Source organism: Leptopilina heterotoma, unplaced genomic scaffold (assembly GCF_015476425.1).
Source record: "Leptopilina heterotoma isolate Lh14 unplaced genomic scaffold, ASM1547642v1 Lhet_10, whole genome shotgun sequence".
NCBI lineage: Eukaryota > Metazoa > Arthropoda > Insecta > Hymenoptera > Figitidae > Leptopilina > Leptopilina heterotoma.
The window spans coordinates 959624-981850 of record NW_025110813.1 but is presented as its reverse complement, the minus strand read 5'-3'; the positions used below and the strand labels follow the sequence as shown (position 1 = coordinate 981850).

At 24.5% G+C, this 22227-nt stretch overlaps 3 protein-coding genes across 8 annotated transcripts; 2 read left to right on the top strand and 1 right to left on the bottom strand.

The window, feature by feature from the left end:
- Positions 1–1247: 1247 nt before the first annotated feature.
- Positions 1248–11803, bottom strand: LOC122498144. Its single transcript, XM_043605756.1, has 5 exons — positions 11601–11803; positions 11015–11198; positions 9087–9280; positions 4193–4402; positions 1248–4023 (listed from the first exon to the last, which is right to left on the bottom strand). Exons 1-5 carry the CDS (start codon positions 11770–11772, stop codon positions 1688–1690), a joined length of 3096 nt encoding a protein of 1031 aa, XP_043461691.1. The 5' UTR covers positions 11773–11803; the 3' UTR covers positions 1248–1687.
- LOC122498153 (carbohydrate sulfotransferase 11-like) lies at positions 6758–9067 on the top strand. The gene is made up of 4 exons (XM_043605767.1): positions 6758–7240; positions 7320–7600; positions 7777–7966; positions 8212–9067. The coding sequence occupies exons 1-4, from the start codon at positions 7235–7237 to the stop codon at positions 8728–8730; spliced, it is 996 nt and encodes a 331-aa protein (XP_043461702.1). The 5' UTR covers positions 6758–7234; the 3' UTR covers positions 8731–9067.
- A 301-nt stretch (positions 11804–12104) lies between the features above and the next one.
- LOC122497892 (casein kinase II subunit alpha) lies at positions 12105–21993 on the top strand. Of its 6 annotated transcripts, none has more exons than XM_043605294.1 (8): positions 12105–12256; positions 13909–14149; positions 14432–14543; positions 14716–14928; positions 15150–15344; positions 17018–17369; positions 17987–18080; positions 21095–21993. In XM_043605294.1, the coding sequence occupies exons 2-7, from the start codon at positions 14055–14057 to the stop codon at positions 18070–18072; spliced, it is 1053 nt and encodes a 350-aa protein (XP_043461229.1). In that variant the 5' UTR covers positions 12105–12256; positions 13909–14054; the 3' UTR covers positions 18073–18080; positions 21095–21993. The 6 variants fall into 6 exon arrangements, with proteins under 6 accessions (XP_043461229.1, XP_043461220.1, XP_043461238.1 ...); XM_043605285.1 differs by lacking the exon at positions 12105–12256 and adding an exon at positions 12302–12493; XM_043605329.1 differs by lacking the exon at positions 12105–12256 and adding an exon at positions 12924–13029.
- Positions 21994–22227: the final 234 nt, after the last annotated feature.

Sequence of the window (22227 nt, the reverse complement as noted above, 5' to 3'; positions counted from 1 at the left end):
TTTCAGGAAAATTTTGATGAAATTTACATTTGACAATTTTTCAATTAATTACTTTTGGAAATTTAATCTTCAAAAAAATTTTAATTACAATTTTTCAAAATTTCTGAAATCAATAATAATTTAAAGCTTCAATGAACTTGTGAAATAAATATTTAAATAGTTTTATACATATTTTTCCCGGGGGGTTAAAATTTTTTAAAATTTAAATTTCAAACCTTCTGAAATTTCATTACTTTTACAAATTACAAATGTAATTCTTTCAAAATTCAATTATTTGCTAGAATTTTTTGACTAAAATTACTTAAAAGTTTAAATCTTTTGAAATTTAATTATTTCTAAAAATTTCTCTATAACTCTTTCAATATTCAATTATATTTTGTAGAATTTGTAATCTAAATTTTTTTCCTAAATCAATAAAATTAGTAATTTTAAGAAAGTTTTATGAGAATTGTTTTCAATTTAATTTCAAGGAATTTTGACTATTCGAAATTTTTTCAATTGAATATCAAAAATTAAAATCAAAATTTTTCAAAGAATTAAATTGTTTACAATTTTTAATTAAAATTATTTAAAATTCAAATCTTCAAAAATTTTAATTTGAAATCATTTGAAATTTAATTATTTATAAAAATTTCTCTATAACTCTTTCAATATCCAATTATTTTCTAGAATTTTTAACCCAAATTCTTTTCTAAATCAATAATATTTAGTAATTTCAGGAAAGTTTTTTTTGAGAATTGTTTTCAATTTAATTTTAAGAAATTTTGACTATTCGAAATATTTTCAAATGAATGTACATATCTTCAAAAATTTAAATCAAAATTTCCCAAAAAATTAAATTCTTTATAATTTTTAATTAAATTTATTTAAAATTCAAATCTTCAAAAATTTTAATTTGAAATCATTTGAAACTTAATTATTTATAAAAATTTCTATAACTCTTTCAATATCTCCAATTATTTTCTAAAATTTTTAATCCAAATTCTTTTCTAAATCAATTACTTTTAATAATTTTTTAGAAAAATTTTAATTTTTTAATTTTAAAAAATTTCGATTATTTGAAAATTTTTCAATTAATTTTATATTCAAAAATTCAACTAATTTCAAAAAGATTTCATTTGAAATTCTTTGAAAAAATGAATTATTCAGAATTTTGAAATTTAATTAAAAGTTTTTTATGAAGAAAAATTTAAATTAGGTTTTTATGAAATTTATCGAAATTTGTTCCTAAAGAATTGAACGATCAAGTGAATAAATTTTTTTAATCTAAATTTCATTATGTTAAGTATTAAAAAAAATTTTTTTAAAGTACCAAAAATGTTTAATTTACGTTATTAATTTTTAATATATTAATTCTGTTAATTAATATTTTAAATATCTGCATCGAAAAATATTCTCTTCATTTTGAACATTGAGAATTTTCGAAAAAATTTGAAATCATTGTATCAACTTTGAACTTTTTTTCAAATCAAATTGTGAATTCAATCAATATCGTTTAATAGATATTTGATTTTTCTGTTTGTCTCCCTATATTTAAGGCACTTAAATAACTAGACGCGAGAATTAAAAAAATACTCTATGATAGACTTAGATGTATATAACGTAATATCATGAGATCATTACATTTTATATTTCACAAATAATAAAATGTAAATAATACCAGAATTTTTTTTTTTCGTCACATTTTTCAAAGTGCTTTAGGAATGATTTCATCGCTTGGACTAAAGACTTTTTTTCTACTCCAATTGGGAAATTTCGGCGGTGACAATACTTGCTTTAAAAATATACTCCTCCTCTCCTTTAAATTACAACCAATATCTTCAATTCTCAATTCCTCACAATCTTTCTCATCAAAAATTTTATCAGGCAAATTTTCTTTTTCATAAACAACTACTGAATTATCATAAATATCAAAATCTCTCAATATTCCCTTATTTGCATTCAAAATTGTTTGATTTAAACAAGGTTTTGATTTGATTTCAAATTTTTCACGTAACAATGAGAATTTTCTTCTTGGTCGACATATTGATCTTCGTCGTTTTTCATTTTCTTTCGGTGATAAATTATCGGAATTTTTCTCATCTGTTGTCATCTTCAATAATGAAATTGGTCTTTCATCTTTAATTTCGTTCTCCTTGAGAACTTCGCAGAGGGAATTATTTAATTCCTTGTAGAAATTATTAAAATTCTCCGCTTTGAGCGCCTTCATTTCGACGTAGACATTATTGTCTTCGTTCAATTCGTCTATTGTAAAATCGTTGGATAAGTTAATATCGTCTTTTGTGTATTTTTCGTTTTTTGTTCGTGATTCAAGAACCGGCGAATCTGATAAAATGGCACTTATTAATGGTATTTTTCCCATTGACACACGGGATGAAATTGTCGATATGTCCAGAGAATTATTATCCTTTATGAATAGTAGATTCCATGGGGTTTCGTTATTTTTGTTTTGATTCTTCTTCATGAAGATACAGTGACTTAGATCCTCGTATTGCTTCTCGGTACGATGATATATGTGACGGGGTGAATTTTCAGCGGCGTATTTTCTTATTTCGTCGATTGTCGCCACTAGAGAGCTGACTGATCGTTTTGGATCGAAATTACTTTCCGAACTGCTTGTCAATTCCTCGTGCTCTTCGATTATTGTATCTAGAGCTAGCATTCCGCCTCGATCGTCAATGACGATTGGTTTCGCTGCGAATAAATTCGATTCCTCGTTGTTTTGAAATTTTCCCACTGAATCCTCCTCGTTGAAGACGTTCGTATCCCAGTCGACTAGATCGTAGACGAGTGTGTCCAAATAGTCGTCTTGACGGGAATTTTTCATAAATCTCTTGAAGGGAGAATTCGAGTAGGTGCCATCGGAGAAATCGGAACTAAGCGTTGTTGCTGTTGCTGTACTCGTCAAAGTGTCTCTTCTTCTGTCGCGAACAATACTATCGTCGTGAATATAAGTCTCAATGTCCGTGTAGCCTCTCCAACTGCGAATACACCAGGGAGGACGTGCCACTCCCAATGGACAGAGATTTTCATAATCGTGTATCGATGTTATTTGACTCATTGTCTCGTCCTTTTGGGAATTTGTCTTCTCACTGTCGTTTGTTTCCGAAATAACCGGCGTATTCATTCTTTGACGTACTTTTATATTCTCCGGAACTACGTAAATATCATTCGAATCGTCCTGAGCCAGGGGAACAACCTTAAAACCCTTCAATTTATGCTTCTCCTCATAGGACGAAAGAGAAAATGTTTTCTCCACATAATTATCAACATCGGTCACCAATTGCGTTAGTGAACAAATTCCTCTTCTTTTATCACTATTTTCCCTTGTAATCCCAATTTCCTGCTGCACCTTCGCATCTTTCATTGTTTCGAAAATTTCGTCAATCTTCGCCTCGTATTTTTTCAACGAACCTGGTGAATCAATTTTACTTTCGACTATAACTTCCGGCACTTCTTCCTGATCGTCAGTCTTTATGAAACTTGAATTAAGAATTCCCCTCTCTATTGTTTCCGTATTTTGTTCAATATTCGTTAATAATGATTTTTTGTCTGCTGTTACTTCTTCGGAGAGGGCAATAATTGTCGGTGAATTATCGACACGTGATTCTTCATTTAAACCTCCTATTGTGTCGGATTGTAAATTTTTCTTATCGAGATGTTTGGAGATTTGTAAACTTTCTTTAAAAATTTTATCGTAATTAAATTTACGATAGTAGAGAAACATACTCGCCAGGCCAAAAAATGAACCGCCGAGTATTAAAATGTAGAGAATGACAAAAATATTTGTACTCAATGCCTCTTGGATGTAAAATGTATAGACAATTAAGAGCGTTACGTTTTGAATCATAGTTAAAACGTAGTAGGAGCAAATTCGATACCAAATATAATCGCTATTCACGAGGAAAATATCGAAAAAGTAGATCAAACCCAATATGTAGTTGAATATGTAGTTTGACCATAATTTTCTCGTGGGGATATTTTGTAATGTTATCCATGCGGTCATAATTAAACTGTGAATACCTGCAAAAGAAACATTCTTAATATTTCTAAATTTAATTTAAAAAAAATTTTTTTTAATTTCGATAATAAATTAACTCTTGTAAATAAAGAGAGAAATATTTTCAATTCGCTTGGATTAAATCAGTTGAAATGAGTAATAATTTAAGGAAAATGAAAATAATTTAATTACCTAGAAAGACAAAAAGCCAGCATTCTAAGCAAAATGCGGCCAGAACTAAAGCCGTGATTCTTGAAGCGAGTAAACCGCCTCGCCAACAAAGTTGAACAATGAGAGCTGACCATTTTGATTTTTGATGACTCCAATGCGTGCCAAGTTTAAATTTTATATATCCTGATATGGCCCACGTTAGGGAACAAAGCGACGTTGCTGCTGATGCACCTAAAAATTACCAAATAACAATAAATAACAAATAAAAGCGAAGAAAATCTGAAAATCTGAAAATTATGTACTGAAAATTATTTGATTTAAAAATTAATGTATTGAAAATCATCGAATCGTTGCAAAGAATTTTATCAAATAAATTTGATAATAACAGAATAATTCCTTGGAAGAATTTTATTATTCAGGAAAATAACTGAATTTTCGCGAAGAATTTTATTACAATTTTTAAAAATCCTAATTAAATTCTTTTGAAGATTTTCTTTGAATTTTTTTTAAACTAATGGAGTTTGAAAGCAATTGAATTTTATAAAGAAAAATTTTCTTAAAATTGGATTGAAAATAATTGAATTCTTACGAAGAATTTTACTATTTATGAAAATAATTGAAATATTTCGAAGCATTTATTAAAATTTTATGAAATACATAATTGAATTTTATGGAAATACTTTTAAATATTTGAATTCATCCGAGGAATTCAATTAAAATTGTTTTGAAAATAATTAAATTCCTGCAAAGAATTTTACTATTTATAAAAATAATTGAATTCTTGCGAAGAATTTTACTATTTATAAAAATAATTGAATTGTTTCGAAGGATTTATTAAAATTTTAGAAAGTAATTGAATTTATTCGAATTGTATTAAAAATATTTTTTAAAATTGATTGCTTCAAAGGAATTTAATTAAAATTGTTTTGAAAATAATTGAAGTGCTACAAAGAGTTTTACTATTTATAAAAATCATTGAATTGTTTCGAAGGATTTATTAAAATTTAAGAAAATAGTTAAATTCTTTTGAAAAATTTTATAACGAATTAAGAAAAAAATTAAATTCTTTCGAGTAATTTTATTGAAAATAATTGAATTTTTGCAAAGATTTTACTATTTAAAAAAATAATTGAATTATTTCGAAGGATTTATTAAAATTTTAGAAAATAATTGAATTCTTTCGTGAAATTTTTTAACATTTTGTTAATAATAATTGAATTCTTCCGAAGAATGTTATTATTTATATAAAAATAAATAAATTATATTAAAATTTTTGAAAATATGAATAATAATAATTAATTTTTACTTAATAAGTGAATTTTTAAATTTTTAGTTATGAAATTATTTAAAAATTTATAAAAAAAATTTGTAATTTGCATAATAGTAATAAATTGAATACCACATTCCGCGCGTAAAATTTGCTAGTTTAAACTAAAATCCGAAATATTTAAATTAGTTGGAATAAAATTCAAATTATTCAAAATAAATTAGTTAAATTAAACATATGTAGAAAAATTTAAATCATTTAAATTAAAATCAGTAAAATACATTAGCGATAAAAGAAAATAAAAATAAGGAAAGAAAAATAATACGACACGAAAAAATTAGTCTCAATAAAATTTACCACAGCAGAAAAAAAAATAATGTGGGCGGACTTCCTCTTTTCGCTTTGAAAGATGAGTTGCTGATGATACTATTTCCTATATGTCTCATGGTGATACTAATATCTTTCTATTATCATTCCAGCATATGTTGAGGATAAAGATTACAAAGAAGCAATTTCAACTAATACAATTCTCAAATTATCTCCAGATAGGAGCAGATTTTTTATTCCTCTCAATTTGTCACGTAAAAAAGAAGATAATTTATTTTAAACGCAAAATTTTTTTTCTTTTTTTCCCTATTTTTTAATTAATATTATTTTTCTTTCTTTCTTTTGTAATTATTTTTCAGTCTTTTTTGTGTAAATTTTTTGTTTCTCTTTAATTGCAGAAAATTTAAAATTAAATAAAAGTTAAAATAATTACAGAAAAAAGACTAAAAAATAATTACAAAAATTAGAATAAATAATATTGAGAAAGGAGAGGGAAAATATTATAAAAGAAAAATTTGCATTTAAAATAAATTATCTTCTTTTTTACAAGCACTAAGATGTTCCATTTTATGTAAATAAAAATAGAAGACTTATATATATATAAATAAATTACAAAATGACAAAAATTGTAAAGACGAAAATTCTTTTAAGTTTTTTAAAAATTGATATATAATCGAAAAGAAATGTGGAGTTATTTTTAAATACTCTCTCAAATCCAGATGTATGGACACATTTACAGTATTTTTATATGACCTGCAAATAGAATTTTTTTTTCCCGAAACTAAATCTATTACAGAGATTAAAAAGTAAATTCATGATTAAGAGATTTTGGGGATAAATCAATCTTCTATTTGGAAACTTTTATTCTTCTGAATTCAATTTTAAAGGCAAGCAAATTTGTTTCTTTAGCAAAATTCAGGAAATATTTTTAGAAAATTATCAACTCAAAGAGGGAGTTTATAATTTACTTCAAAATTTATTCAGTTGTGAAAATAAATTAAAGTAAAGAGACAAAAAAAAAATCGAAAAACTAAAATGTTTTCACATGAAACGTTCGAGTGAGGGTTCCAATATCAGTAGTCGAGAGAAATTCATTCATTCCTCTTTGACTTTTAGAGTGAGTAACACTTCCGAGAGTTCGTTACAAGAAGCAAAAATGTGAAACTAAATTTTAAGAAATTAAATAAAAAAAAATGAATTAAATAAATAGAAAAAATAAATTAATTAAATAGAAAAAATAAATCAAACATGTAAGAAAAAAGTGTTGACAAAAAACTAAATAATTATAAACAATTTTCTCAGTGAATAAAAAAAGTGGATTCAAATTTTAACAGTTAATTTAAATTTAATTGCTTGACTTCAAATTTCTTTTTAAAAAAAATGTCTACAATCGTCTTGATAAATTGTTTTCTGAAGTAAAATTAAAATAGACATAAAATAACAGAAATATAACTAAATAAAAAAAAATTATGCAGGTTTGTACATAATTAAAAAAATATAAACATATTTATTGTATAAATATTTTTCAATGAATTTTTTTTAACCACTTTTAAGGCAACTAAAGGACTTCAATTAGTCTTACTATTAGGAGCAACACTAACGTGCTTAGCATTTTTGAATAAATATCCAAACATTTCTTATAAGGTGGATAAAAGTGATTTTCTTCCATTGGCAAATAATGTATTACATTTTAAGAGTACGAAATTGAATAAAATTTCTCTACAAAGACTGGAGAGTAAAATTCAACAAAGATTGAAGAATATTGAAAAATTTTGTGAAAATCATAACCGAACTCGTCAATTTGAAACTGTGATATCAAAATTAATTATCGATGTGTAAGTTCACGTGACTTTTTTCTATATTATTGAATTAAAAATTGAAAATTAATATTTAAATAAAATAATAAAATAAATAAAATCTGAACTGTAATTTTTGAAAATAAAGTTTTTTTAAAATTCATTTCAAATCATATAAAATTCATTCAATTCAAAATTTTTAATTTATTTTTCAGAAAAAATGGAATATCTTGGTGTCCAATTTACAAAGTTGCCAGTTCACTCTGGATGAGACGATTTGCCAAACTGGGAGGAATTTTAACAAACGAAACGAAAGAACGTTTAGAAGAAAATGCACTTCAAATAAGTACAATTGTCAACAATTTTTACAATAATGATGAGATGAATATCAACGAAAGACTTCAAGTAAGTAAACAGAAAACATTTCCAGTAAATGTCATTTAGTAGAGAAATTTCTTCAATTCCTTTAATTCCTTTATTGGAAAACTGAATTCAATAATTGAAATTGAAACTAAAACAGAAATCAAAATAGAAACAGAAATTAAAATAGAAACAGAAACTAAAATTGAAGCAAAATTCAAAATTGAAACAAAAATTGAAGTTGAAACTAAAATCGAAAATTGAAATTTAGAAAAATTAATCATTTTCAGAAATTAAAGAAGACGAAAATATTCCTAGTGGTGAGACATCCTTTCGAACGATTACTTTCTGCCTATCGAGATAAATTAGAGCACAAGGAAGGACGTGATTACTACTATCGACGTTTTGGACGACACATAACGTACAAATATCGTAAGAATAAAACCGAAAACACACAGTCCGAACCATTATTTATCGAATTTTTGGAATTTATTGTCAAGGAAAAATATTTTGACGAACACTGGATTCCATACACCGAAGCCTGTTTACCATGTGATATTAATTATAATTACATCCTAAAATTTGAAACATTCGAAGAGGAAAGTCGATTTTTACTTCAACAATTGAAATTAGACGATAAATTACATTCTCTAGAGAAGAGAAATTCAACAACAAAATCAATACTAAAAAATTACTACCAGCAAATACCTGTAAAACTTCTAAAAAAATTATACAACATTTATGAAAAAGATTTTCAACTATTTTCATACACACCCGAAGAGTATTATTCATTAGGAAAGCAAGACTAATTTATTTAATTTAAGAATGTAAATTTTCTAGAATTAAAAATAATTTTCTGTAAATAAGAAAAAAAATAGTTTTCTTAAAAAACAAATTGTTCTTAAAAACAAAATTGGTTTTTTCAAAAATCAAACAAAATAGATGATTCACAAGTTTTGAACTTTCAAATGAACGAAATTTATTTATTTCTTCTTCAAATTAAATTTTCATTACAATAATTTTGAGTCACTATCAAAAATATTAAAATTATAAAATTTTTAATTTTTATTGCAGTTTGTAATTTATGAAAATATTTCGTTCATTTGAAACGGTAAAAATTTTGGATCATCAAAACGGAATAATTAATTTATAATAAAGAACATACCAGTCCAGAAAGGCACACTTTGCTCTATCGCCATAAGATAGAGTTGAAAAATTAATTGTGGCACGGAGACAATAAACGATACAAGTAAATGTAACGTATAGACATTATTTTCATTTTTTAAAATCCAGTCTTTACTCTTCGCCGAGTATTTTGTGTTAAAACTTTTAAACACTTCTTTCAGTAATACTACATATCTGGAGAGGAAAAAAAACCACAAATTATTAAATTATGAATTTTCTTAATAGATTTGAATATTCTATAAATTTAGTTGTTTAGCTTTAAACATTACAGGCTTCGTACTCGATAATTAATTAAAAAAAAAAAGTAGCAAAAAGTAGCTTGAAGACAGAAAAAAAGTAGTAAAAAAGTAGCTAACGAAAAATTAAACTTGACTCAATTTTTTTATATAAATATTAAAATGCTTATTTATTTTGTCCACCAGGAATTAAAATATTTCAAATTATTTCAATGTAAAGCATTTTTGAAATTTGACTATTTCTAAAAATTACAAAATTAATTCTTTCAAAATTCAATCAATCATTTTTTTGTTGAAATTTATAAATAAAATTATTCAAAACTTTAATCATTTTATTTTATTCAATTCTAAATCAATTCTCATTAGAAAGTTCTACGAGAATGCAGTTAATTAAATACAAAAATAAATAATTTATTGAATAATTAAATATTTAACTTTGAATTCTTATAAAGAACTTAATCAAAATTTTTTTAAATAATTGAATTTTTACGATAAATTATATTAAAATTTTTGATAATAATTAAATTTATTCTAGAATCTTTTTTAAAGAATTTACTTTTTTCAAAAAATTATATGAAAATTGTGTATTAAATAATTGAATTTCTTTGAAAATTACATATATTATTTATAAAAATAATTGAATTCTTTCAAAAAAATGTTATTAAAATTATATTGAAAACAATTGAATTATTATAAAGAATTTCATTAAAATTTATTTAAATAATAGAATTATTTCAAAGAATTTTATTAAAATTTTTGTGAATAATTGCATTTTTAGTGGAATAAATTTAAAATTATAATGAAAAATAATTGAAATCCTGCGATGAATTTATTCTTGAGAATTTAAAGAAAATCTTTTTAAAGAATTTTATGAAAGAAAGAATTCTTTAAAAGAATTTTATGAAAATTGTGTTTTAAATAATTGAATTTCTTTGAAAATTATATTATTTATAAAAATAATTAAATTCATCCAAGAAATGTAGTTAAAAATGAATTGAAAATAATTATTACATTCTAAGAAACAAATTATATCAAATTTTTTTAAATAATTGAATTTTTTCGAAGAATTTTAGTACAATTTTTAAGAATAATTGCATTTTTAGCGGAATTAATTTAAAGTTGTATTAAAAATATTTGAAATCCTGCGATGAGTTTTAAATATTTATGAAAATAATTGAATTCCTGAGATGAATTTTATTATTTACTAGCTGTCGTACCCGTCTTCGACGGGTTTTAGCAATTGAATTTTTGCGAAGAATTTTATAAAAGTTTATTAAAATAATTCATTTTTTTTGAAAAATATTAGAAAAATTCAGTTTTAAAAATTGAAATTCCTGTGAAATTTTTTTATGTATGAAAATAATTGAATGTTTGTAAAGAAATTTTAAAGCTTTTTATTTTAAATAATTGGAATTTTATTAAAATTTTCTAATTTGTTTCCAACTTTATTAAAATATTTAAAAATAATTTTTTGATTTCAACTGTTAACAAATTTAAAGTATAATGTAAATGCTCAAACATAGAAAAAAGTAGCATTTAGTGTAACAAGTAAAAAAAAGTACCAAAATAGTAGCAAATCGTAAAAAAGTAGTAAATATATTAAGTTTTAGTAGAAGAGTACGAGACTTGACATTAATTGTGAAAAAAGTCAATAAAAATTAATAAAACTCACCTATATAAAATTCCGATTAAAAATACATGCGATATCCAATGAATCTTTTTAAGATTTCCATCCTCGTGATACCATTTTAAACTGAGAATTTGTACAAGGCTTGTTGGTATAAACAAAATACCAATTTCCAAATAAAACCACACGTGACATCCTCGTAAAAAATATTCAGTAGTTACAACAATATCTAAAAGAAATAAAAAACAATTGGATAAATTTAATAATCACACAAGATTTTCGAATTAACCAAAAAAAAAAAAATCCTTCTTTTTTCTTTTTATCATTAAAAAACCGTTTCGGAAAATGTTTATAAACATTACGTTCAAAAAACTATTACAAATAACAAATTATTAATTTAAAATTTAAATTTTTAACGTATTACACATGCTTGATTACTAATTTTATGAAAGAAGTGTGTAATATCAAATATTTACGATGCACTTAAAGAAATAATCAATTTCACCGCACTTTAATCACTTTTAATCACAATCCTAATAATAAATTTATTAATGAAAATAACATTTCTAAATTTTTCCGAAATTTAAAAAAATCAATAACAAAATCAATAGAAGTGAAGTTTGTTTATAACCTGTCACAATATTTGTCAGGATAATTCCAATGGAAAATATGTACAATATCATATTGAGTATTCTAAATCTACAGTCGTCGATTTTTTTTTGACAATCAAGAGATGAAGCATTTTGTTTAATAATAATTTCTTCTTGTAAAACTTGATTCCTTTTTAACTCTGCCGCCGCCATCTTCTCCGACGGACGCCAAACAGTTACGAAAATCCGGTTTTCAAATTACGTCATTTGGGTTTGTTTACAAAAAAAACCTGAGAGAGAAAATTCTCTGGACAATTTGAAAATCATTTCTGATTGGTTATGAATAAATTACTACATTCAAAGGCGCTAATCATCAATACCGGGTATTTTTAAAATTCCCTTATTTTAACACAATTTTATAATAAATCACCAAAAAATTTCCAAAATCCAATCAAATGAATAATTCCAAAAAAACAGAAATATCCGAAAATTGGAAATTATCCCAAAGTTTGGATAAATAGTGAAAAAAAGTTTAATCACGATTAGAAATGTTGGACATAACCTAAAAGAAACCATATCTCACCACCTTATTTTAGATTGTGACTTGTCATTTTCATGTTTTCTTTAACAATTTCTGAAAAAGTGTAAAGTTTGAAATTTTCCTTAAAATACAACTTCATAATTCTTGTTCAACAAGGTAAGATGAAACGAATTAATGGATCTAGTTGGACTCTATTAAAAAAATAGTTCGCGGCGGGTTCGCCGGCTGCCATCTTGGACATCTTCTCATAGAGAAGCCGGCCGCCCGCAAAAATTGAGTTTAACGGGTTCCCGCGGCTTCTGGTGTCTTCTAAAATAATTTTCCGTGTTTGTGGAGAAGTTTATTAAATCAGCAAGATTAAACTGTTAACGATACGGGCCCGGAATGCTTTAGGTGAGGGCAAAATTGAAACCATATCAATCCAGTTTCCAAACTTTGCTGGCGTGTGATTTTTCCCTTGTCTCGTGTGTGTGCGCGAATTCTCATGCGTGTGCGTGCATATGTGTTATTCTATAGTTGAAAATTTAATTTTTATCATTATTATAAATGCACGATTTTTGCAATTAAAAATTAATAATCATAGTTGTTCCCAATGATCCCTATATTAGACACAAGGTGTTCGTAGCGCGCAGTTCATCATTGGCCACTGCCCGTGTTTCCGATGCTCATGAATCTGACTTTAATTGCAAGAAACCTTACGACTAATGAAAAAAAATCCAAAAATTTTAATATTAGAATAATTTTTGCATTCGATAGAATTGATTTGATATGTTTCTTCTATTGCATTTGAAAAAAATTAACCTATGTACGCTTTGATTCTTTGCACTCCGAGTTTCCTAACCTTAATTCTGTTCATCGTCCGCCCACAGCGCTGACCCTGTTCAAATTCGCAGTATATACCTTGTGCACTCTGCGCGTCCCTCCACGAGGTAGTCTTTGTTTACTTGGTATTTTTTTTCATATCCAAGGTGATTTCATCTTTTTTTTACTTTTGATTTTATTGTTTGCACACTAGTTCACGCAATGAAATATATTATTCCTGCACCTTGTGGCATGAGATAGACCAGTCCAATTCCCTTGGAAGTGATATTTAGCCAAACAATAGTATTCTAGACTCATGAATATTATTTTTCCATCTTCTTTTTTTTTGCTTTTTTCATCGAATTTTTTTTTTTCATTTTTTGAAAATATTTGATGAACTCATGTACGAAGACACTATGTAGTCACGTTTCTAGGAATTCATGTAGAGAAATTCACTTCTATTTTTAGCTTTATTAGAAATGTGTTTTGAAATTTGATTTATTTTCATATTTCTCATTGCTTTTAGATATTTAATTTTGTTGTTTGATATTTACCTTTAGGGGAAATTAATCGAAAATTCAGGAAAAGAAAAAAAATCATTGAATAGAATGCAAATAGAATTTGTGAAAAACAAAAATTTTGCCGAAAATTGATGAAAAGCTTATTGAGATAGTAAAATTTTTTAGCCAATAGCTTGTCATTAATAATGGTGAAGTATTTATTAAGCTTTATTCACGCTATTGTTTTTTTTTCCTCTCGCCTAAGTATCGAAAATTTGTTTACATTAAAATTATACTGTGTACGGAATTATTTTCTTTGTTTTGCAAAATTTGTTTTACTTTTCATAAAATTTTGTCTCTTGTAAATACACTTTGTAGCAGGATTGTTGAATTACGTTCGAAAATTTTCGTGAAATATATAGAGAAAGTATTTGTGAAAATTATAAAATGAAATGATTTTTCTATTCGAAATGGAAATAAATTGAAATTTTCCTTTATTTTTTCTAGGTTTATTGCTACACACTTATGTTGGCAGTTGGGTGAATCGAGGAGAAAAATTTGTTACTGGCCGTTCATTTTCATTAGTTGATCGAGACATTGTGGCCAGTGGTGGAAGCAAGACAAGTAAAATTAATAAATATTGTCTCGAAAGAATGGCGCTTCCAAGTAGAGCAAGGGTTTATACTGACGTTAATTCACACAAATCCAGAGATTATTGGGATTATGAGTCATATGTCGTGGACTGGGGGTAAAAGAATTTTTTTGTTTACGAATTTTTTGAATTTTCTTTCCTTTTCAGTTACTTTTCATTTTCTTTTCTTTTCCTTTACATTTATTTTTAATTTTCTTTTCTTTTACACTTACTTTTACTTTCTTTTTCTTTACACTTTTAATTTTCTTTTCATTTAATTTCCTTTTCACTTGCCTTTAATTTACCTTTAATTTCATTTAATATTTATTTACATAATTTACATTTTTCGCTTTTTGTGAAAAATGTCCAATTACTGATGATAAATTTTCTTCGCTGTAGACAACAAGATGATTACCAGCTGGTGAGAAAGCTAGGACGAGGAAAATATAGTGAAGTTTTCGAAGCTATCAATATCACAAATAACGAAAAATGTGTTGTCAAAATATTAAAGGTCTGTATTTGAAATTTTTCTCCATTCACAATGTTTACAATATTTACAAAATTTACAAATACAAATACAAATTCAATCTTCAATTTTACTGTTACAATTTTACAGGTCTTTTTTGTCTTTTTTGTTATGTTTCTTTATTACTTTATTTAACGTTCTCTTTTTTTTGTTGTAGCCGGTTAAAAAGAAGAAGATCAAGAGGGAAATCAAAATCCTAGAAAATCTTAGAGGCGGGACCAACATTATTACGCTTCAAGCTGTTGTTAAAGATCCAGTTTCAAGGACACCAGCCTTGATATTCGAACATGTCAACAACACAGATTTTAAGCAGCTGTACCAGACATTGACAGATTACGATATAAGATACTACCTCTATGAATTATTAAAAGTAAGTTTCATTGAAAAATAAGTTTTAATGAAAATTTTGTACTCTTAAGTTTATGCTTTAAAGAGTAAAGAGTAAAAAGAGTAAAGAATAAAGAGTAAAAAATAAAGAGTACAAAGTAAAGAGTAAAAAATAAAGAGTACAAAGTAAAGAGTAAACTCTTTAAACACGAAGTTGATTAGAAATGAAAGCAAATTGAATTAAAAATGAATTGATTTCTTTAGGCATTGGACTACTGCCACAGTATGGGCATAATGCATAGGGACGTGAAGCCTCATAATGTAATGATCGATCACGAGAATCGAAAGCTACGACTAATCGACTGGGGTCTTGCAGAATTTTATCATCCGGGACAAGAGTATAATGTTCGAGTTGCATCACGATACTTCAAAGGGCCAGAACTATTAGTAGATTATCAGGTTCGTTTTTCTTATGCTTATAAGATGAAGAAAAACACCATCGATTATTCAGTTTTACTTCTGAAATATTCTAGAATTTAATTTATATTTGCCAATTGCAGGGATCACAGGCTGTTGCGTTTTTATCTTTTTTTTTTTAATTTTCTCACCTATTTCTAGGCTTTACGCTCATCTGCCAAAACCTACTATTTACTGCTTTTTTTACGATCTCAGGGTGGCTGCAAGTCAGGGAAGAGTCAGGGAATTTTGAAAATAAAATTTTGCGGCCACCCTGGATCTGCTACTATTTGGATACTTTTTCTAGATTTGTGACACTAAAAGCCACTTTTTTTTTTGAATATTTGCACAACTTTAAATTAAAATTTAGAACATTATTGAATTATTTTGACAAAATATTTAGTAACGGACGTAAAATTACTTAAACAATTATTGAATTCTGTTAAAATTTAGAATTAAAGTTATTAGCACAGTATAAAAAAACACATATTTTTGATGAAAATTAGAAAAAAATCGGGGAAATAATTTAGTTCTGAAATTTAATTTTTCAATAGCAACTTTTTTTACTCTTCTTTCCGTCTTAAAGCTACTTTTTGCTGCTTTAAATTAATTAACGAATGCGAAGTCTGTATTTCGTTAATTTTTACACCCACTTTGTAAATTTTTCAAATATTCTAAATCAAAAGTTGTTTTAAAATTAAGTTTAACTTTAAGCTTTTTATTCAAATCAATTATTTTAACTAATCTTAGTTTTAATTTTTAGAAAACTCTCATCAATTAAAATTTTAGATTCTGAATTATTTAATTCGTCGAATTTTCATTAAGCAGTTGATTTAAAGTTGAATTAATTTCAGATGTTTTAATTTTTAATTTATCCAATTTTTAAACAATACAAATTCCAATACTAAATTCTAATTTTTATGTGAAATTTAATCATTTCAATCTTTAATTTGTATGCTTTTTTTATTGTTCTATATTTTTGGGACAATTTAGAAAAACTACTTTTTCAATTTTCTAAAACATGATTTTTTCTTGAATTATACAAATTGTGCCCTAAATATTTAGAAAAATGTTTCAAAAGTAGATTTTTCGGTTTTTATAAACTTGTTAAGTTCCAAAAATTCTGAACGTTTAAATAAACAAAATATATTTTCGAGACTTTTTTTTGGAAAATTGTAAACTTTAAGAAAAGCAAAAACCTTAATTAATCAAGTTCATAAATTGTTGCTTTTCAAACGCGAGGCAATTTTTTTGGCATCTATTTTTAGAAAATAACTATTTTCTAAAAATACACGACAAAAAAAAATTATTTCGAAGAAAAAACGTACCGTGATCCTTACAATTATTGTAAATTTATTCATTAAATTATAAAACATGGAGATAATGATCAGTTCGAGTCTTTGACTCGAAGTGATCGTTATCTTCATGTTTTATAATAATTAAAGATGACCGAGTGACAAAATGATTACTTGGTATTTGTTTATTAAATATTTATATTTATAGATATTATGAATTTATCTTAATTATTATTTCTTACAAATTTACTTTAAATTATTTTACAGATTAAAAATTTAATTAAAAATTAAAAATTTTAATTAAATTAAATTAATTAATTATAGATTGTAATTTTACATTATTGATTGTAATATTCTTTTTTTTCTTTGGTAAATTTTTAGATGTACGACTATTCACTGGACATGTGGTCATTAGGTTGTATGCTAGCGAGTATGATATTTAGGAAAGAACCCTTTTTTCATGGTCACGATAATTATGATCAATTAGTCAGGATCGCCAAAGTCCTTGGCACGGAGGAGCTTTTTGAGTATCTTGACAAATATCATATCGAGCTCGATCCACGTTTTAATGATATACTTGGACGACATTCGCGCAAACGTTGGGAACGTTTTGTACACTCGGAAAATCAACATTTGGTGTATCCCGAGAGCCTCGATTTTTTAGACAAGCTTCTACGTTACGATCATTATGAGAGACTCACTGCGCGTGAAGCAATGGAGCATCCATATTTTTGTAAGTCACGCATTTTTCTTTTATTCAAGAATTAAGTTTTTATTCAAGAAAAAGAAAAGTTTTAATAAGAAAAAAAGTAATTAAAGGAATAATTTAAAATTGAAGATGTCCTTTTCGTTCAAAATTCATAAGTAAATAAATAACTCTTTCTCTTAAAATAAACTAAAAAATAGTATTTTTAGTTCTTTTCTTTCAAAATTCTTGAGCGAATAAATTTTATTAATAATTTAGAAGCTTTTTTATTTTGGTAGAATATTGTTTGAAAATTAATCATTAGAAATATTAAATATTTTGTTTATTAATTCATATTCATTTTTATTTTTCGGTAATTTTTAATTTATTTGTTATTCAACAATTTTGATTTCTTATAGAGAAATTATTTTATTTATTTACTGAAAATATTGGTTAGAAAATATTAGTTAGAAAATATTAGTTATAAAAGTTTAGTTACAAAAAGTGAATTATATTTTTCTTCACAAACGATAAAAGTGCAATTTAATTCCAATTAATTTTGTAAATGGAATGTTTAAAATATTTTTTTTTATTTTATTAGTTATTTTATTTTTTATTTTATTATTAGTGAAAAAATTAGCAAATAACGATTTTTTCTCCTTCAGATCCAATAGTTAAAGAGCAAGGTCGACTACCAATGGTTTCTTCGTCACCTACTCCCATGACAGGCTCTTTGCCTGTAGGTGAGTAGCGGACCAGGTAATGTCAACAACATTAATTTTTACCTTTATCATTATAATTAAGGATCACTGCTCCAAAATGTTCAGCGTGTTATGGTTCTCCTTTTTTTATAAGTTATAAAGGGATTCTCTTTTTTTTAGCTTTAGAAGATAATAGTTGTTTTCAACTAGATTAAGTCGTTACTTTTTATATTCTCGTGTAAATAAAAAGTATTATTTTGAAAAATTATGATGGAAATAAAGTTATTTAGTAACACACTGATTTAATTCGTTGCATTTTTCAAAAAAAAGACAAAATTCTTCGATTGTGGAAAAGAAAATGCTGACTTTTTTTTTCCTTTTTTCTATTCAAAAAGAGTATTTTTCTATTAAAAGAAATCTAAATTTTATTCAGTCAAAAGAAGAAAAACAAAATTTAATTGTAGTTTCTTATGTTTTTTAACTGTTTTTAAAAAAAGTTAAAAAAAAATTGAAAAAATTGTTTTTTAATGCTTTTTCTAAAAAATGTCTAAAGAAAAATATGAAATAAAATTCAAAGTATCATTAGAAGTAATATTTCTATTGAAATGAGAAAATTATTTTTATCGATAGTAATAATTGCTCAGATAAGAAATGGTTGAGTTGATAAAAGCTATCCAAGTTGAGAATATTTATTTAAAAATATTATGTATCTAACGTATAAGAAATGACAAAAAAATTGAATGTTTGAGACATTTTTACATATTTCGCGCTTTAATTTTTCTTTTTCAAAAATTTGAACAAAGAAAATTTTTTTATTTGAACTATTTGGAAGCGTCTTCTTTAATTATTCGCATAGAATAATTTATTATATTTTATTATTTATCAGGAAAGAAATTTTTAAAGTGATGATAACTTTTTTTCACTTTAAAAAACGTGATTTTTCTTTTTAAAAAAAGTACGTTTAAATTTATTTATAATTTTCTTTAAATCAATGTCGCATGTAATTGTTAAATTTAGCTGTACGGAAAATTATAAACACTTTTATAATTATAAACACTTTTTATTGATAAATTTGTTTAATATTATTATTATTAAAGTTATTATTTTATAATCTATTTCTGTCAATTAAAATATTCTAGAGTAAAAATAAAAATGACAGTAAATAAAAATAATTAACATAATTTCTTCAAGTAACTTTCAATTTTTAATAAATATTAGAGAAATTTTAATAAATTTCAGTTTTAATTTTTCTTCTGTAAGAAATTATATATTTAAACAAAGAAATTATTTTTTAACTATTTGGAAGCATTGTTCTTAACTAAAACGAATAGAATAATTTATTAAATTTTGTTATTTATCATAAGTTAAATTTTTTAAAGAATGATATTTTGAACACTCCGAAAATCGAGATTATTTCTAAAAATCATTTTTCAAATTTGAAAGAAGAAAAACAAATGATAAAGAAGAATATTACTTTTCAATCAATATTAATAATCATTGTATAAAATTTTTTTTAAATGCATGGAATTTTAAAATTATTGCATTGAAAATAAATTTTTATAAATCATGTTAAGAAAAAAAAATTTATTTATTTTTTTTTATTTTACTTTTTTTGTGTTTTTTTTTATACTTTCTCAGAATTTGATGAAAATTTTTAAAAATAATTCAACTTTTTCCGAAAAATTTTATTAAAATTTTTGAAAATATGTTGTAATTAAATTCTTGAGAGAAAGTTTATTAAAATTGTAGTGAAAATAATTAAAATTCTGCGAAGAATTTTATTATTTATGAAATTAATTGGATTCTGTTGAAGAATTTTATTAGTTTTCGAAAATAATTAAATTCTTTTGAAGAGTTTTTATAAATTTTTTTCAAATAATGTAGTTTTTTTTAATAATGTTAATTAAAAATTTTGAAAGTAAGTGATTTTTACGAAGAAATTCTATCAAGATTTAAAACCAATCCTATTTGTTAATAATTGTAATTAGAAGTTTGATAATTAAAGTTTATTTAATTTTTTGGAAATTATTGAATACCTCACAGAATTTTATTACAATTTTTGGAAATATTTAAATTCTCTAGAGAAATTTTATAAAAATTGTACTAAAAATAATTGAATAATTAAATAAGAAGAAATTTAATATATGATTTTTATAAAAATAACTGAATTCTTACCAAAAAAAAATTATCAAAATTTTTGAAAATAAATGAATTTCTTCAAAGATTTTTATTAAAATTTTAAAAAATAGATAATTTAAACTTTTCGATAAATTTTATTAAAATTATGTTGAAAATAATTAAAATTCTGCAAAGAATTTTATTATTTATGAATAGAATTGACTTCTTATAAAAAATTTTATCAAAATTAATTGGAAAAAAAATAATTCTTTATAGAAATTTTACTAAAATTGTATTGAAAATAATTTAATTCCTGAGAAGAAATTTATTATTTATGAAAATCATTGAATTTTTGTAAAAAAATTATATCAAAATTTTTAAAAATATAATTGAATTGTTCCGACAAATTTGATTAAAATTATATTATAAATAATTGAATTCTTAGGAAGAATTTTATTATTTATAAAGAAAATAATTGAATCGCATAATAATAATTCTTCAATTCTTCAATTTAGCTACAAATTGATAGAAAAATTGAAAAATAATTATTAGTAATTTAGATTTTTTAGTATTAAATTCTTATTTATAATCTAATTTTGTTCATTAAAATACGAGTAAAAAAATTGTACACTAAAAATAATTTAAACAATTTTTTCAAATAAATTTAAATTTTAAATTTAGTTCTGAATTTTTGGTTTGAAACACGTTGCTTATTATATTTTTTTTTTATTTTGCTAAAATAATTTATTATAGAAATTATTTTTTATCATTTTAACGAGCAAGATTAACTTACAGGCATAATGAGTGAATAAATTTTTGAAATTTTGTTGTAAATTTTAATAAATTCGTTGTAACTTTTATTTTATTCGGTGTAAATTTTGAGTAATTTCGGGTGTAAATTACTTCTTTTTCAAAATGAATAAAATTTGTTTCTAAATAAATATAATTTTGCAGATGATCGTGGTGTAGCGTCGGGCAAAATGCCGATTCCTGGTACAGCTGGATTAGGAAAAACAAAAGATTTTGGGGCTGGCGTAATGAATGTCTTAGAAGAAATTTCGACACCTCAAATTGTACCTCATCAACAACATTAACAATAACAGCGTACGGGAATAAGAGATTATGTCTCAAGCTACTACTAATTCATAAGATGACAACACATCGCCGGTTGATGCATGATATCGTCAAGGTCGTAACAACCAATCTCGCCGCAAAAATTCTGGTTTGTAATATCGGTTTTATCGATCTTTCAATTAAGACTGAGTTATCTTGCTTCGCCTATCGTTTCATGGGAACTTTATTATGTCACATAATGATCGTAACGTACTTAGAATATCCGACAAATGAAATAATGGTAATTTTAAATGTGAATTTTGTCCAATTTGATGATAATAATAAGAATAATAACAATAATATCGCGTCAATGAAATTTAATAATTCACATTCAATTTTCATTATTGATTGTAAATTATTATTATTTTTATTAATGGAAACATTTTTTTTGGGACTTGTACTAAAATCATTATCATCAACATCATCATCATTATTGTGGTGTCAATTTTTATTATTGTCAACGTATAAAATAATGATGATGAAATGTCTGGATCCCGTTTCATCTTGCAGATGATTGTGGTTTTTTCTTTTAATTTAATTTTTTTTTAAAAAAAAGAGAGACGCTGACCGAAAAGAGAAAAAAACACATTTTTACACACGTACACGCGTGTATAACGCATACACTTTGGTCATTCAGTTTAGTATATTTAACGATGAGAAAAGAATGAAAAAAATGTTCATTTATAACTGATACCACACAATGATAGCTGAATAAAAAATAATTTTGTTATAGCCAAGTACTCTTTGTGCTTTGTGAATTTCTACTAATGCTTTCAAAATCGGTCGGCCCTCGTTTTCGTTTTCTTTTTTTTTTTAGAAAAACTTATACTTATTATTTACGATTATTTCAAACTAGAAAGACAATTTTGTAAAGGTAGTCTTTTTTGAACAATTTAAGATTATTTTGAGAGCAAATAAAAATTGATTATAAAAAAAAATTGAATTGTTTAATTATACAATTTTTAAATTTCATT

Excerpts from the sequence above, each read along its gene's own strand:
- LOC122498153 (XM_043605767.1), top strand. Across the intron at positions 7,601-7,776 it reads TCAAAATTAATTATCGATGT|AAAAAATGGAATATCTTGGT; the intron begins GTAAGTTCACGT and ends TTTATTTTTCAG. Across the intron at positions 7,967-8,211 it reads ATATCAACGAAAGACTTCAA|AAATTAAAGAAGACGAAAAT; the intron begins GTAAGTAAACAG and ends AATCATTTTCAG.
- LOC122498144 (XM_043605756.1), bottom strand. The coding sequence starts at position 11,772 with ATGGCGGCGGCAGAGTTAAAAAGGAATCAAGTTTTACAAGAAGAAATT. Across the intron at positions 11,199-11,600 it reads CCTGACAAATATTGTGACAG|ATATTGTTGTAACTACTGAA; the intron begins GTTATAAACAAA and ends TATTTCTTTTAG. Across the intron at positions 4,024-4,192 it reads CTGGCTTTTTGTCTTTCTAG|GTATTCACAGTTTAATTATG; the intron begins GTAATTAAATTA and ends TTTCTTTTGCAG.
- LOC122497892 (XM_043605294.1), top strand. The coding sequence starts at position 14,055 with ATGGCGCTTCCAAGTAGAGCAAGGGTTTATACTGACGTTAATTCACAC. Across the intron at positions 15,345-17,017 it reads AACTATTAGTAGATTATCAG|ATGTACGACTATTCACTGGA; the intron begins GTTCGTTTTTCT and ends GTAAATTTTTAG. Across the intron at positions 17,370-17,986 it reads AATGGAGCATCCATATTTTT|ATCCAATAGTTAAAGAGCAA; the intron begins GTAAGTCACGCA and ends TTTCTCCTTCAG.